Genomic DNA, 16,329 nt, shown 5'->3' with positions numbered 1-16,329 from the left:
TTCCCTGTCCCCCAGGGTCATTTGCTGCTCGATAGGCTTCATGGCTACAGTAGCAGGATTCTTTGGAGACCTTCACAAGTTCATAGTTTCTAACTAGGCAGTGAGGATTCCAAAATAAAATAACATGGTGCACACACACACACACACACACACACACCTCATCGTGTTATTGAAAACTGTCCCATATATAGACTTAATTACATTGCAAATTTGTATTGGTTTGATGCCCATTTAATTGTCATGGCTTCCCCTAAGAAATCCAGGAAATTGTGGCTCGATGGAGGGTACCAAGAATTCCCAGATTTCCAGACCTCCCCTCTCCCGTGCAGAATTAGTTTCCAGGATTGCCTATGGAGAGGGAATTGCAATTCTATCCATTTATGTCTGCAGTATGAATGCACCCATGGGGTGTGTGTTCTCACGATAGTTTCAGCACCTTCTGCTTCACATGTGTGAGCCCAGTCATAGACGTTTGGTGGAAGAGAACACTGTTGACCAGATTTTTGTGGGGGGTTCTTCCGCAGCGGTCCCTCACTCGATAGCCATCTCGCCAAGCGGTTAGCGAATACCCAACTCCTACCAGCCCAGCAGTAGACAGATGTCAGCCATACAGAAGGGCCAGGGAAAGACACATTTACAAACTGAAATGCCCGAGAGGAAGTCCCATTATGCCCTGTTCCTTTCTATGCTCTGCAAGATGTCATGGTCTCTAGGTAACAGACTCTCAAAGCTGCCTCCTTTTTTTGGAAACGGTTGCTTTGGTTACCATTAAACTTGCATTTCCTTGAGCTGGTAACTTCTCAGCTGGGATATTCCCTCTTGAATCCGTTTGGACCATTCTGGTTGTTGAATCCCATTCGCACGATTGGGGAAGGAGAAACCAAAGAGCTCAACGTCTCGTTCTGTCCTGAGGAAAGCAGAGTGGTGAGAACATTGATTCGTTTTATTACTTTTCTCACCCTTTGGGGTGGCATACTTGGGTTCCCAACCCCTGTTCTTTCCTTAAGGCTGGGTTTATAGGTGAGGTTGAGGGGAAAGTACTTATTCCTCTAACCATTACTTGTGGTTCCTCATCATGGTAAGTGAAGGCATACCAGGAAAATGTCTCCCCATTAGCCGGGGTGTCGACAACGGGCCAGCTCATAAGGGTGCTTAAACATGATGGGGGCCACAAGACATGATTGCACCAATTAGCTGTCTTGCTAGCACCCAGGGACAGGCAAGAGTTCTCACAAGCACAGTCAAGCAGGTGCGCAGGGCAGTTGAGGCAAGGCACCGTCAGAGCTGGACTGAGGTTATTTATAGGGATTAGTGCCTGCAGGCCTGTACAGCTAGACCTTATCCTGCGTCCTGCAAAGCCTCACAGTGGCTTCTGAGACCTGCATAGTGTAATGGTTAAGAGTGGTGATTTGGAGCGGTGGACTCTGATCTGGAGAACCGGGTTTGATTCCCCACTCCACGTGAGCGGCGGAGGCTAATCTGGTGAACTGGATTTGTTTCCCCACTCCTCCACACGAAGCCAGCTGGGTGACCTTGGGCAAGTTACAGCTCTCTTAGAGCTCTCTCAGCCCCATCTACCTCACAGGGTGTCTGTTGTGGGGAGGGGGAGGGAAGGTGATTGTAAGCCAGTTTGAATCTTCCTTAAGAGGCAGAGAAAGTCGGCGTATAAAAACCAACTCTTCGTCTTCTTCAGAGGAATGGCCCTGGGCAGCCAACCAGGCACTCTGTGGTTTGAACTGAACTCCAGGTTGGGCGTTCTGTCTCTTCAGCTCCTGGGGCCAACTGTGAGATCCCTGACAGTAGGCAGATCTCATTAGCAGGTTGCTAAGCAGCCCCAGTCTCTGGCTCCTGCTCCAGCTCATGTGTTACGCCAAGCCCAGAGGGGATCTCCTTTTATTTGGGGAAATTAGCTGGAGACTAAATAGAGCTTTGCAAGAGGCTGGCGTGGGGATCTTTCCAAACCAATTCTGCCCCTAGGTGAGCAGACAGATGGAGAGCAACCCAATGATGAGGAGGCTTTTATCAATTTTAAGGGTTTTATTAAAAGTAATCAAATAGGGTAAACACACACACACACAAACAAACAATTCCCAACACACACAGAGCTAATAAAGTAAAGGGTTGAGATTCCCAAGCGGTTCATAGTCACCTTTCCTGCAGAATGAGGTTCCAGAATAGCAGCTGCATGGGGGAAGGGGAAAAAGGACTACACGCCAGGTGTAGGACTCACAACTTGTGTTCTGGATCCAAAATGAGAAGCCACTGACATGTGCCAGGGCTCTCTGTTTTATAGTCAAATTCTGCCCCTGGGGCAGACTGACTCACAGGGGCACAAAAGTAAGATTGCTTCATGAGTGGTGAAAGATTATGGGTGAAAAGGATTGACGACTGTCAAGTATCGATTGCGATATTGACAGCTGGCCAGGAGTTAGGAGGAGGAGAAGGGGAAGGAGAGAAGGGGAAAATGGGATTAGCATGTAGTCAGACTATCCCAGAGAAGGAATGCAAAGTGAGGAAGGGGAACTGTCATTGCTCAGAGTACAAGGTCGCTAGGCATATCTTGATATGCTGGCCGTCTCTTTGGTTATGCAAAGGTGTCCAGGAAGGCAGCTGTTCCAGGGATGAGTCTCGGGCAGGGAGGCTCAGGAGCAGATTTTGGAGTTCTCTGTTCTGCTCTGCATTCAGATCCAAGATGGAGTTCAGGTCCACTTCCCTTTTCTGGGTCCAGGTGCCATGTGCCATTTGCAGGTCCCTGCTGGCTCCGTACAGCAATGTACGGTGGGGTGTCTGGGGTGCTCCTGTGTCTTGGAGTGTGGTGCTGTCTCTCTCCATGCCTCCCCTGCCATTCAGCAACAGTCCCAATGTACAGACACGAGAGACCAAGGGTATCCATATTACAGGGGGTATAGAAGGGTATCGTTACACATGGGCCATCCAGGCTTCTGGCCCAGCAGCCACAGCTGGCTTCTTCTCTTCTGATGGATCCTGGGAGTCACAGGAACCACAGGGGCTGCCTGGGTTTCATCCTCCATAGGATGAAACCCGGGCAGCCCCTGTGGTTAGTCACCACTGCATCCTCTGTTAAACCCTATGTTAGCCACCACTGCATCCTCGTCCTCCAAGGAGAACTTCTCAGGCCAGGCCATACATTGGCACCTGTCACTGTGGACTGTAGATTGATATAGCTGTGGTGGTGGATTGTGTGTGCGCGCCGTCAAGTCACAGCTGACTCATGGTGACCCAGAAGGGGTTTCAAGGCAGGGGACGTTCAGAGGTGGTTTGCCATTGCCTGCCTCCATGTGGGCTGAGAGAGTTCGGAGAGAACTGTGACTGGCCCAAGGTCACCCAGCAGGCTTCATGTGGCGGAGCAGGGAATCTGACCTGGCTCTCCACCACTCTTAACCACTACACCACTGCTGACCGGCACTGCTTTTAACTAAGAATTTGAACCTGGGGCTCTGTTGAACCAGGGACCACATGCTCTTTGGTGACGGTTGCCTCAGCCCGTATCGTCTCCTCTGGCTGGTGGTTGTGGAGGTCCTTCCTGGCTCTGCTGCCTGAGAACATGGAGCCATTGAACCAGGCACGTTCTGCATGCAAAGCCAGTCCTCTGCCGCCAAGCAACCACCCACCCGTCTGCCCACCCAGGCCCAGATAACAGAGTGACACTTGCAAAGAAGTGTGCTACTAGCTGCCAGCTGCAATATACAATTAGCAGCTGGAGACATAGCCCAGCGGAAAGCTGAGTACTTCTGTCGGTTCTCCAGATAAAAACGGCTCCCTCTTGGTAGATGGAGTTTTATTAATGCCAGTGCAGTGTCATCGGGGCCTCTAACACCAGTAGCCCCCTAATTATCAAAAGAACATAAGAAAAGCCCAGCTGGATCAGACCAAGGCCCATCAAGTCCAGCAGTCTGTTCACCCAGTGGCCAACCAGGTGCTTCTAGGAAGCCCACAAGCAAGACAACTGCAGCAGCATTCTCCTGCCTGGGCTCCACAGCACTTAATATAATTATATATAATATAGTTATAACAAGAACATAAGAAAGGCCCTGCTGGATCAGACCAAGGCCCATCAAGTCCAGCAGTCTGTTCACACAGTGGCCAACCAGGTGCCTCTAGGAAGCCCACGAACAAGACGACTGCTGCGGCACCATCTTGCCTGTGTTCCACAGCACCCAATATAATAGGCATTCTCCTCTGATCCTGGAGAGAAAAGGTATGCTAGTAGCCATGAATACCCCTCTCCTCCATGAACATGTCCACATGCCCACAGCCAAGCCCCCAGTACCATGCTAAGGCTACCTAGAAGAATGCCGTTTCTCCCTTTCCACACATTCTTCCTGTCCAACACAAAGCTCTTTCTCCACAGTTTGCGGAAATGCTGGAAATCCGATGCGAGAAAGCTACCCTCTCCATCACTCTGACCGGCGAGGGAGTGATCACTTCGATCCTTTGCTCGGTGGAAGGAGACGTGTTCAACTTGGGATATATCATCGCCAAGGAAACGGTCACTTCCACTTTTAAGGTAAACCCCCGGCTCGCTGTGACCTTTAGGGGTGGCACAGCTTTCTTGATACTTCTCAAAACTGCGATCCGCCTCTTGGAAACGTGCTTCTGCTCATTCTCCTGAGTCTTTAGACGTCCAAAACAGAGGAGAAGAGTAAGTATGAGTTTGATTGCTTACACTGAAACCTCACCACAAGGTAACCAACCACAAGGTAACCAACTCCTATAATTGTTCTGAGCTTCCTTTATAATCATATCCCTGAATGCTGAAACAGGGGTTGTGTGTGTGTGTAAAGTGCCTTCAAGTCGCAGCTGACTTATGGCGACCCCTTTTGGGGTTTTCATGGCAAGAGACTAACAGAGGTGGTTTGCCAGTGCCTTCCTCTGCACAGAAACCCTGGTATTCCTGGTATTTGGTGGTCTCCCATCCAAATACTAACCAGGGCTGACCCTGCTTAGCTTCTGACATCTGACAAGATCAGGCTAGCCTGGGCCATCCAGGTCAGGGCAAAACAGGGGTTACAGCCTTGGAAAAGGACCAAAGGATAAGGCTAATAGACATGCAACTTTGACCCCGCCTTCGGTTATCTTGCAGATAGAAAATACTTCCTCCATAGACCTGAAATTCTCCATCCTTCTCGAGTCTCTCTCGCCAAACCGAGACAAAGAGCTGCAGAAGCTTCCTGCTTTCCTCACATCTCAAGGAAAAATGGACTTAGTTGGTAAGTAGTTGTTCTCCATGTTTTCCTTTCCTTTCCTTTATCCCTTAGAAGCTCCTTGATCCATTGATCTTGAGCAGCATAGTTTTGAATCTAATGTTTGGGGGACGTAAGGACTGAGATAAATTTTGCCACTGCCAATGTAGCCTTGGGGTCCCCATCACTTAATAAAAAGGGCATTCTATCAGACACAGAGGCATCGAATTTATGTATTAAGAGAAGAGAGAGGTATTGTGCTCTAAGGTCCTCATAGAAATGGCATTCCAAGAGCACATGAGCTAATGAGTCAATGGAGCCAGAAGAGCATGGACAAGTCCTTTCCGAGTATGGTACTCAGTGCTTTCAGTATTAAAATGGTGGTGGACCACCCTAACAAACAACCATGACATACGATGATGCCTTAGACTGAGTCAGACCATTTGGTCCGCCTTGCTCAGTATTGCCCGGCTCTGGCCGGCAGCAGCTCTCTAGCAGCGCGCTCCTAAGCAGACTGAGGCCTTCCCCTCCCTCTGCCAGCTGGTGTCTTATTCGTTTTCCCCAGGTACACAGAACTACAGCGGCCTGAGCGTGTTCAGCGTCTCCCCAGTCCAAGGCATCATCAGTACCGGGAAGACCCAGGAGTTCACCGTCACCTTCAGCCCCGACCACGAGAGCCTGTATTATTCCGACTGCCTACAGGTCATGCTCTTTGACATGGTGAGGCTGCTTCTGGGTCTGCTGTAAGTAGAGCTGAGCGCCAGCTCGGAATCTGGGCCCGGCGGCTGCTTGCGTAGGTTCCATGGGTAGGCTCCAAGCAGCAACCGTCTTTTGCTCTTCCCTTGCCCCAAAGTCACCACTTCTTCTGACAACCTGCACTGTTCTCATAGAATCATAGAGTTGGAAGGGACCACCAGGGCCATCAAGTCCAACCCCCTGCACAATGCAGGAAATTCACAACCCCCTCCCCCCTCCACACCCCTAGTGACCAGAAGATGGCCAAGGTGCCCTCCCTCTCATCATCTGCCTAAGGTCACAGAATCAGCATTGCTGACAGATGGCCATCTAGCCTCTGCTTAAAAACCTCTAGGGAAGGAGAGCTCACCACCTCCCCAGGAAGCCTGTCCCACTGAGGAACCGCTCTAACTGTTAGAAAATTCTTCCTAATGCCTAGACGGAAACTCTTTTGATTTAATTTCAACCCGTTGGTTCTGGTCCGACCTTCCTGAGCAACAGAAAACAACTCGGCACCCTCCTGTATATGACAGCCCTTTGAGTACTTGAAGATGGTTATCATATCCCCTCTCAGTCTTAACATACCCAGCTCCTTCAACCTTTCCTCATAGGACTAGGTCTCTAGACCCCTCACCATCTTTGTTGCCCTTCTCTGGACATGTTCCAGCTTGTCTACATCTTTCTTAAATTGTGGTGCCCAGAACTGAACACAGTACTCTAGTTGAGGTCTAACCAGAGCAGAGTAAAGCGATACCATCACTTTGCGTGATCTGGACACTATACTTCTGTTGATGCAGCCAAGACTGCATTTGCCTTTTTAGTTACAGCATCACACTGCTGACTCATGTTCAGTGTTTGGTCTACTGTTTGGTCTCTTTGCTGTTCATATCAGTACGGTACAATTCAAGAATCTTTCCAGCCTAAATGGATACAGGCAGTTAGAAACCACTTAGGGAAAGTGGGCCTTTCTTCAAGTGAGCTTCTGAAGTTAGACTATGAACAAGCAGAAAGCTTAGTTCAAGGATTGAGGATGTAGAGTGACAACACGATCTTAACAAGACGCCAGGTTTCAGAGCCCCTGTGAAATCTAAACGTATTATGGCCCCAGCCCCTGATCTCTCACAACTTGAAGGCCACCGAATTAGGAGAGCCTTCACTCTGGCAAGATGTGAGGCTATGCCCTCGGCATTACTGGAAGGTAAATAAGAAAAGATTTTGAAGTGTAAGGATGTGTCACTGGCCACCAAGACTAGATTAATTCATGCCATTGTATTCTCTATTACTATGTATGGGTGTGAAAGCTGGACAGTGAAGAAAGCTGATAGGAAGAAAATAGATTCCTTTGCAATGTGGTGTTGGAGGAGAGGGTTACAGATTCCGTGGATTGCCAAAAAAACAAATCAGTGGGTTATAGATCAAATCAAGCCTGAACTGACCCTAGAAGCTAAAATGACTAAACTGAGGCTGTCGTATTTTGGTCACGTCATGAGACGGCAAGAGTCACTGGAAAACACAGTCATGCTAGGAAAAGTGGAGGGCAGCAGGAAAAGAGGAAGACCCAACAAGAGATGGATTGATTCAATAAAGGAAGCCACAGCCTTCAATTTGCAAGATCTGAGCAAGGCTGTCAAAGATAGGACATTTTGGAGGACTTTCATTCATAGGGTCTCCATGAGTCGGAAGTGACTTGACGGCACTTAACACACACAAATAAAAAAAAAACATATCTGGAGAGAGTCTGCCCATGTTCCTTGGGAGAGGTGGAGACAATGAAGCATGTCTTTTTTCGATGCCCATATTATAGTGGTCTGAGAGTTAAGTTTGTCCATCCTATAATAGTTAAATTCGCAGAAAGTCCAGAGCAGGTATGGCTGGATAAATTATTAATTGACGAAAACCCTACGATCTCAAAACGAGTGGCCAGTTTTTGTGCTGGTGTGAGAAAAGCCCGGAGCAAGTAAAGGGCCGATGGGAAAAATAAGGAAATTTAGTAAGTATAGAAACTCTGCTCCAAGTTTTATACTGCGAATAGTATTTTATCTGTTTTTTTATATGTCTTGTTACCAGTTTTTTAAATGTGAGGTGTGAGATTTTGGATTTGTAGTATAGCAATGCAATATTATATTTACTGGTCTAGGACAGCAATAAATTATTATTATTATATTATTACTGTACAGTGAACCTCTCTTGTATGTATAACTGCATTTGCATGTAGAAATCTTGCAGTCTGTATACCAAGCCCCCGATGAATCTACAGAACCGGCAGCAAAATGCAGAGGCTGGACAGACATGCAACAGGGAATGCTGGCTCCTCTCTGTTTCATAAGTGGCTGGGCAGCCACAGCCATTCCCTGCTAATTGCTCGCAAGCAGGCCCTTACTCATGAGCAGGCTATTGTACAGGAGGGAAAAACCAGCTGTCTGTCACCTCCAAAGCCAGAGTTTCTATACTTATTAAATTTCCTTATCCTTTCCATCGGCCCTTTTCTTGCTTCGGGCTTTACCACACCAGCAAAAAAATTGGCCACTTGTTTTGAGATCGTAGGGTTTTCATCAGTTAATAATTTATCCAGCCATACCTGCTGCTTCCTTTGGGGCTCTCCTCTGTGCTCAGGCCTTCAGTTTCTTCTCGCCCCTGAGACATGAGCTCTGCTCCTTCACCTTGGGACTTCAGCAGGACAGAGGTGCTCTCCAAATCTCACACATGGCAAAGGGGGGGGGGGAGAAGATCTTTTCATTCGCCTTCCTGAGGGGGATGAAAGAACTCCGACTCAGATCTGAACACAGGACTCGGCACCTGACTTGTCACACGGGAGACAGCGGGTTCCTGAGACCCCCAAAGGGAAGCATCCCTCCGGCGCGTCCTAAAAACAGTTCCAGGAAGGCTCTCGTAAAACTGGCGTTCTGCATGGTGCAAAGTGGCACCATTTGTGCAGAAGAGAACAGGGTTAGGGGCTGAAGCGCACAACCTGGCGCTGATGCAGGTGCCCTTCTGATTTGCTCATCGTAGAAGTGTCAACCATTAATGAGGGGCGCCATCTAGCGTTTGCTAGAGGCAGGGCAAAGCGCACGCCCACCTGTAAGGCAAAGAGAGGTGAAAATCTTCCCTGTGCAAAACTCAAACTGCGTCCTCTGGATTTCCAAAACATTTCAGAACTCCACGTGCTTAAGGGACTTGGGGTGTGTGTGTGTGTGTGTGTGTGTGTGTGTGTGTGTGTGTGTGTGTGTGTGGAGTGCTGTCAAGTCGCTTCCAACTTATGGTGACCTTATGAATTAATGTCCTTCAAAACATCAGAAGAACATAAGAAAAGCCCTGCTGGATCAGACCAAGGCCCATCAAGTCCTTCAGTCTGTTCACACAGGGGCCAACCAGGTGCCTCTAGGAAGCCCACAAACAAGACGACTGCAGCAGCACCATCCTGTCTGTGTTCCACAGCACCCAAGATAATAGGCATGCTCCTCTGATCTTGGGGAGAAAGGTATGCATCATGACTATTATCCATTTTAACTAGTAGCCATGAATACCCCTTTCCTCCAATCCTTAACAGCCTTACTCAGGTCTTGCAAAGTGGCAGCCATGGCTCCCTGCACTGAGTCAGTCCGTCTCACGTTGGGTCTTCCTCTTTTCCTGCTGCCTTTAAGTTTTCCCAACATTTAGTCTTTTCCAGTGAATCTTCTCATAATGTGACGAAAGTACTAAAGCCTCAATTTAGTCATTTTAGCTTCTAGGCACAGTTCAGGCTTGATTAGATTTAGAACCCACTGATATGTCTTTTTGGCAGTCCACAGAATCCGTAAGACTCCTCCAGCACCACATTTCAAAGGAATCTACTTTCTTCTTGTCAGCTTTCTTCATTGTCCAACTTTCACATCCATACATAGAAGTGGGGAATACTATGGCATACATTAACTTGATCTTGGACTCCAGCGCCACATCCTTACACTTAAGAATCTTTTCTAGCTCCTTCGTGGCTGCCCTTCCCAATCTCAATCTCCTTCTGATTTCTTGGCTGCAGTCTCCCTTGTGGTTAATGACGAAGCCAAGGAATAGAAAATCTTTGTTTCGATTTCTTCATCGTCAACCTTAAAGTTGTGTAATTCTCCAGTAGTCATTCCTTTTGTCTTCTTGTTCTTTCTGCTTTAACCTTCCTCAGGAGTCGTTTCAAAACTTCTTCTTTTCTGCCAGCAATACCTGTGGTTATGGTGCTCTTTTGCTCGCCTTGGGTGCTTGCATTGAGCCACTGTCTGCTTTCAGCCGCCTTCCTCTCCTTTAGGAAGTCATCCGCGTCATCCAGCTGAAAGGGTCAGCGAGGAACCACATGATGTACGTGGAAGGAGGCGACCCACTGGACGTACCCATAGAGTCATTGGCTGTGACAACATCTATGGCGGAAGAAGCCGCCAAAGCAGGTAACGCTGGCCTACCTTACAGGACCATTATAAGGAAAACGTGTGAAGTAGCTCACACACTCAAGGAGCTGTTCGGAAGCAGTGATAAATGACACGAGTTGTTATTATCAAGGGTGGTAAGGATTACTCTGGGCCTAGAAGCCCCGTGGCACAGAGTGGTAAGCTGCAGTACTGCAGTCCAAGCTCTGCTCACGACGTGAGTTCGATCCCAATGGAAGTTGGTTTCAGGTCGACGGCTCAAAGTTGACTCAGCCTTCCATCCTTCCGAGGTTGGTAAAATGAGGACACAGCTTGCTGGGGGTAAAGTGTGGATGACTGGGGAAGACAATGGCAAACCACCCCGTAAACATAGTCTGCCTAGTAAAGGTTGGAATGTGACGTCACCCCATGGGTCAGTAATGACTCCGTACTTGCACAGGGGACTACCTTTAGAAGGCACAAGCCCTGCAAGGCCTGTTGAAGGAAGACTCCAACCCAGCCCCAGTAAGACTCCTCTGTAAAACTCCCTATAGCTGGAGATCCTGCCGCAGAGGTCATGCAAGCCCAGGGCTTTTATACTCTTCCAAATGTGGCTGTGCATTCACTGCATGGACTGGATATGCGCATGCGCTCCAGTAACAGTAGTCCTGGCTTCATGTGTATACCAACACGTACTTAAAAAAAAAAAAAACAATCCACTGAACTTGTGTCTCCAGCAGAAGGTGAGAGGGTCACGAAGCCCATCCTTCTGAGGCTGGAGTGCATTCAGTCCGAGACCACGGTGATCCCCGGCGTCAGGGAGCTGAGAGTGGGTGCAATACGAACGGCCCAGTTCACATCGAAAAAGGTACGGTAGCTCTCAAGAGCGAGCGTCTGCAAATAGCTTCTGGTGTCGTACTTCCAGTGCAGCAGATCTCTGGGAACACTTTCACTGTATGATAAGACGCATGTGCAGGGGGTTGGACTAGACGACCCTGGTGGTCCCTTCCAATGCTAGGATTCTATGTGGGCAGTTTGGAAGGGAGGGAGAGAAGAAGAGTTGGTTTTTGCACCCCACTTTTCTCCACCTGAAGGAGTCTCAAAGCGGCTTGCAATCACAACCCCTTCGCCCCCACACACAGCAGGCACCTTGTGAGGTAGGTGGGGCTGGGAGAGTTCTGAGAGAACTGTGACTGGCCAAAGGTCAACCAGCAGGCTTCATGTGGAGGAGCGGGGAATCGAACCCGGTTCTCCAGATTGGAGCCAACCTCTCTTAACCGCTACTCCAGGCTGGCTATCAGGGGGAAAGGGAAACTGGGAAGGGGAGAGAAAGGGCAAGTGGGGTTCAGGCTTAAGAGGTAATAGTTGCTGTCAATAACGTTGGGAAGCCTGTCTGTGATTTTGCCTGCCTTCTGCTCCTGAAAATTTGTGGCTAACACAAGCAGAAGAGGAATTTTTAGGCAGCTATGGGGAAGGCAAAGGCAAGAATGATCCTGTGATGTCTCAGCGGGGAAAAACTCTGCCCCTTGTAGCTTCCCGATGCACCTGGTCAGACAGGTGAGCTGATGTCAGTTCTGTTCAACTGTTGGCGATCAAGTACAGCAGAGGAATGGGTCTCCTCTGAAAATTTGTATTGGATATATAGAGCCAGCATGGTGTAGTGGTTAAGAACGGAGGATTGGAGCAGTAGTCTCTAATCTGGAGAACAGGGTTTGATTCCCCACCCCTCCACATGAGTGACAGAGGCTAATCTGGTGAACTGGGTTGATTTCCCCACTCCTCCACACGAAGCCAGCTTGGTGACCTTGAGCTAGTCACAGCTCTCTTAGAGCTCTCTCAGCCCCACCTACTTCACAGGGTGTCTGTTGTGGGGAAGGGAAAGGAAGGTGATGGTAAGCCGGTTTGATTCTTCAGTAAGTGGTAGAGAAAGTTGGCATATAAAAACCAACGCTCCTGCTTCTTCTACTAACTAGCCTGTTTATTTATTTATTTATTGTTATTTTTAATTTATATCCTGCTTTTCTTCTTAATCAGGACTCAAAGCAGTTTCCCCACCCCCCCACTTGATCCTCACAACAACATCCTTGTGAGGGTACTCTAGGCTGATTGTGACAGTCCCAAGGTCACCCAGCGGGCTTCCGTGGTTGAACGAGGGATTCGAACCCAGTCATCCCATGGCCCAGCCCAACGCTCTAACCATCACACCACACACCAGCCCTCCCCACTGTCATGGAATCCCCAAGGGATCCTGGGAATGGTAGTCTGATGAGAATTCTCATGGAGATTCCCAGCCCCACCCAGGATTCCCTGGGGAGAGGGAATAATCTTTAAATGAGTTTCCATCTGTGGTGGATTTTGTAGAGGATGCTCAGGAAAAGTGAGAGATTACCTCCCTGGTTTGTGTCCATTTCAGAGGCTTAAGACTGATTTGAAGAGGTTTCATAAATGGGATCAGATCAAGGCAGGAGGGAGGTTTGCTTTCACGTGGGTGTTTTTTGTTTGTTTTTAATCCCCAGAGGCATTTCCAACAGCGTCAGCTGACTGTGCTAAATCCTTCTTTTCTGCAGAATGTAGAATTCAGCTGGGAAAGCCTGTCGATCCTGCAGATGAAAGGATTCACCATCGACCCTGTGAAAGGAACGGTTGAACGCGGGCAAACCAAAGCCATTACTGTTTCTTGGGTGCCCCCTGCTGGCTCAGATGTACGCATCAGGTTTACAAAGCGCACAAGCGTGCAGTCGATTCTGTGTTGTTGTCTTGCACTCGTCCACCTTCCACAAACGGTAGGAAGTTCTGGCTAGGGGGTTGGGGGAGGGCAGCCTGTTACAGGCTAAGCTTCCCACTGAGGATAAGTACTGAAGTCTTAACGCCGATCCGTAGCAAATGTCTGCTCACAAATACATAAGTGTGCAGATTCTCAGATGATCCTTAATGCTGCAGTCTAATTTCTAAAAGCAGCCATGCACAGCACCTCTTCCCTCCTCCCCAGAGACTTCTTCAATCCCTGGCATCTCCAGTTAAAGGGACTAGGCAAGTAGGTGTGAAAGACCTCATCCTGAGACCCTGGAGAGCCACTGCCAGTCTGAGTAGACAATACTGACTTTGACAGACCAAGGGTCTGATTCAGTATAAGGCAGCTTCATGTGTTCTTCCCAGCCATCTGCACAACTCAGTCTGATCCTCTTGCTCGCTGGCGATTTTGCAAGTTGCAAAACTGTTGCCTTCTGCCATCTCCACCCCCCATTCTCTTTTCAGGTGCTGGGGGCTGAATCACCAACATCAGTCACCAGGAGCCTGGTTGATAATTCTTCAAGTCCAGGGCTGGTTTCTTTACCAGTGGATGCACTAAAGCCTCTTTCAAGGCTGGGGTGACCACATGGATCTTTGATCTGATCCAGGAGAGCTTTTCCTACGTGCTTACACCTAATACATTCCTCTGTATTGCCTTTGTAGCCCAATCAGCTTGTGACAGGAGCAGCCATGCTGACTCTGAAAGGGGACATTAAAGAAGTCTACAGCGTCTACTTCGTGAGCAGGATTGTGATCAAGTCCTAGGCAGACCGTTAAGATGCCTCCTCTCCAGAAAGATGGAAAATTATCCTTTGGGAAATGAGATCATCCTCACTAATGTCCCCAAAATATCCAGAACCAAACAAGGAATAGCAGACTTTTTGCGGGGTGGGGACCAAACTCCAGGCAATTGTATGAATGTCTTCATGGTCATCAGCAGAACGGAGTCTTCGAAGGCGCAACCCATAGCAACAAAAACAGCAGCCTTAACTGATACCTTTTGGTATTATCTCCGCTGAAGATTATATAAGAGGAAACCCTCTAAGTGTTCCAACTTAAGACTTATTATGACTTCCAAAGATGGCAGGCAGTTGGGACTCCCCGTCCAATATACCCTTATCTTCAGGCTCAAGGTAAGACTGTTTTTCCGAAATGGTGTTCCGTCTCTAGGACCAGCTGGAGGGGGGGAAGGGGGAACGGGTGAGTGGATTTGAATCTGCCAGTTGCAGAGCGCAAAAGGAAATACGGTGCACCACACAAACAAACTAAGCAATCAGCAGTACCTGTTACATTCAGTTTGAAATAAGGCCTGTATGATGTTTGGAATAAAATTCGATAAACACAGTGGCATTTTTAACTAGTTTGTGTTTTTCCACGTTGATTGAAAAAAATATTGTTAGAAGGAAACAGGTGATCTTGATATCCTTTGGTTCCTTCTACCTTCCTACACAGGAAGGTCTGTCGGCTCTACAGACAAAATGTCCGGTTCCTGGTATTTAGACAAGGCCTGGCCAATCCTTCATCATGGCCCGCATTCAGTTGTCTTGGAATACTGTGTACAGTTCTGGTCACCACACCTAAAAAAGGATATTACAGAGCTTGAGAAGGTGCAGAAAAGAGCAACCAAAATGATTAGGGGACTAGAGCAACTGTCCTATGGGGAGCGGTTAAGATGCTTAGGGCTGTTTATCTTGGAAAGAAGGCGGCTAAGGGGAGACATGATACAGGTCTATAAAATTATGCATTGTTTGGAGAGAGTGGGCAGGGAGAAGCTTCTCTCCCTCTCTCATAATACTAGAACTCGGGGTCACCTGCTGAAGCTGGAGGGTGAGAGATTCAAAACAGATAAAAGGAAGTATTTTTTCACACAACGCATAGTTAAATTGTGGAACTCCCTGCCCCAGGATGTGGTGATGGCTGCCAGCTTGGAGTGCTTTAAGAGAGGAGTGGACATATTCATGGAGGAAAGGGGTATTCATGGCTATTAGAATGGATACTAGTCATGCTGCATACGTATTCTCTCCAGGATCAGAGGAGCATGCCTATTATATTGGGTGCAGTGGAACACAGGCAGGATGGTGCTGCTGCACTCGTCTTGTTTGTGGCTTACTAGAGGCACCTGGTTGGCCACTGTGTGAACAGACTGCTAGACTTGATGGGCCTTGGTCTGATCCAGCAGGGCCTTTCTTATGTTCTTATGATAAACCATGGTTTGTGCAGCCAACTCTGGCTAGAGCGCCAGACATAAGTAATCAATCCCAGGTTGTGTGTAAGTGCTGGTATCTCTGCATATTGCCTCCCCTGTCACTCCATCAGGAAGGACGCCTTTCCTGTACTGTTGTCTGCATGGCCAGACAGCTGCAAAGGGCAGCGGTAACCATGGCTGGTGAATTCATAGGCTAGAACACACCGTGGTTAACAGACCAGCTACAAAGCCAAGTCTGAAACCCTGCGTCATTGGCAACCATTCAACCCCGGTTTTTCGAACCGTCAGCATTTAGACTTCGCAGCTCTCCAAGATTTAAAGAGGCCACAGTTTGAATGCAGGCACTGTCTGCTCGGTCAGTGTGGCAGCTTGTATTCCCTTCTTCACTTGAAGAAAGGCACGGAAGCCTGAGCCCGCCCAGGCATGAGTCACCCAGAGTCACATACAGCATGGTGTAGTGGTTAAGAGCGGCGGTTTGGAGTGGTGGACTCTGATCTGGAGAACCAGGTTCGATTCCCCACTCCTCCACAGGAGCGGTGGAGGCTAATCTGGTGAACTGGGTTTGTTTCCCCGCTCCTGCACACGAAGCCAGCTGGGTGACCTAGGGCTAGTCACACTCTCTCAGCCCCACCTACCTCACAGGGTGTCTGTTGTGGGGAGGGGAAGGGGAGGCGATTGTAAGCTGGTTTGAGTCTCCCTTGAGTGGCAGAGAAAGTCAGCATATAAAAACCAACTTTTCCTCTTCTTCCTCTTTTTCCTCCTCTTCCTCTTCTTCCTTCCTCTTCTTCTTTCTTCTTCCTCTTTCTTTTTCTTCCTGGTTTAAGCTGCACACCCCTAACACTAACTTCCTCGGTAACGACCAGCAGCATGCACTTCTTTTTTTGTATGTTTTTCCCCTAGAAGTTCAGCTGATGAGGTTATTCCAGGCATTTTATAAACACATGTCAATCACTGTGTGAAGGGCAGGAAATTACTGTTTACTGATCGTCTGGCAGAACATTCCATCCCTGCCCCTGTGCCAGTGAGA

The 16,329-nt window shown here is 48.4% G+C and overlaps 1 protein-coding gene across 1 annotated transcript in view; it reads left to right on the top strand.

Annotated features, from left to right (window-relative positions):
* CFAP74 (cilia and flagella associated protein 74) overlaps nucleotides 1-13,861 on the top strand; it is a 66,179-nt gene extending 52,318 nt beyond the window's left edge. Inside the window, 8 exon segments of the mRNA XM_056865525.1 lie at nucleotides 805-924; nucleotides 4,373-4,528; nucleotides 5,105-5,231; nucleotides 5,770-5,924; nucleotides 10,213-10,348; nucleotides 11,047-11,174; nucleotides 12,874-13,008; nucleotides 13,760-13,861. Of these exon segments, the coding sequence (XP_056721503.1) occupies nucleotides 805-924; nucleotides 4,373-4,528; nucleotides 5,105-5,231; nucleotides 5,770-5,924; nucleotides 10,213-10,348; nucleotides 11,047-11,174; nucleotides 12,874-13,008; nucleotides 13,760-13,861 (1,059 nt within the window).
* The last annotated feature ends 2,468 nt before the right edge of the window (nucleotides 13,862-16,329 follow it).

Source organism: Euleptes europaea, chromosome 19 (genome assembly GCF_029931775.1).
Source record: "Euleptes europaea isolate rEulEur1 chromosome 19, rEulEur1.hap1, whole genome shotgun sequence".
NCBI classification, from domain to species: domain Eukaryota; kingdom Metazoa; phylum Chordata; class Lepidosauria; order Squamata; family Sphaerodactylidae; genus Euleptes; species Euleptes europaea.
Note: the sequence above shows the minus strand (reverse complement) of the source record. Positions and strands in the feature narration are given on the sequence as shown.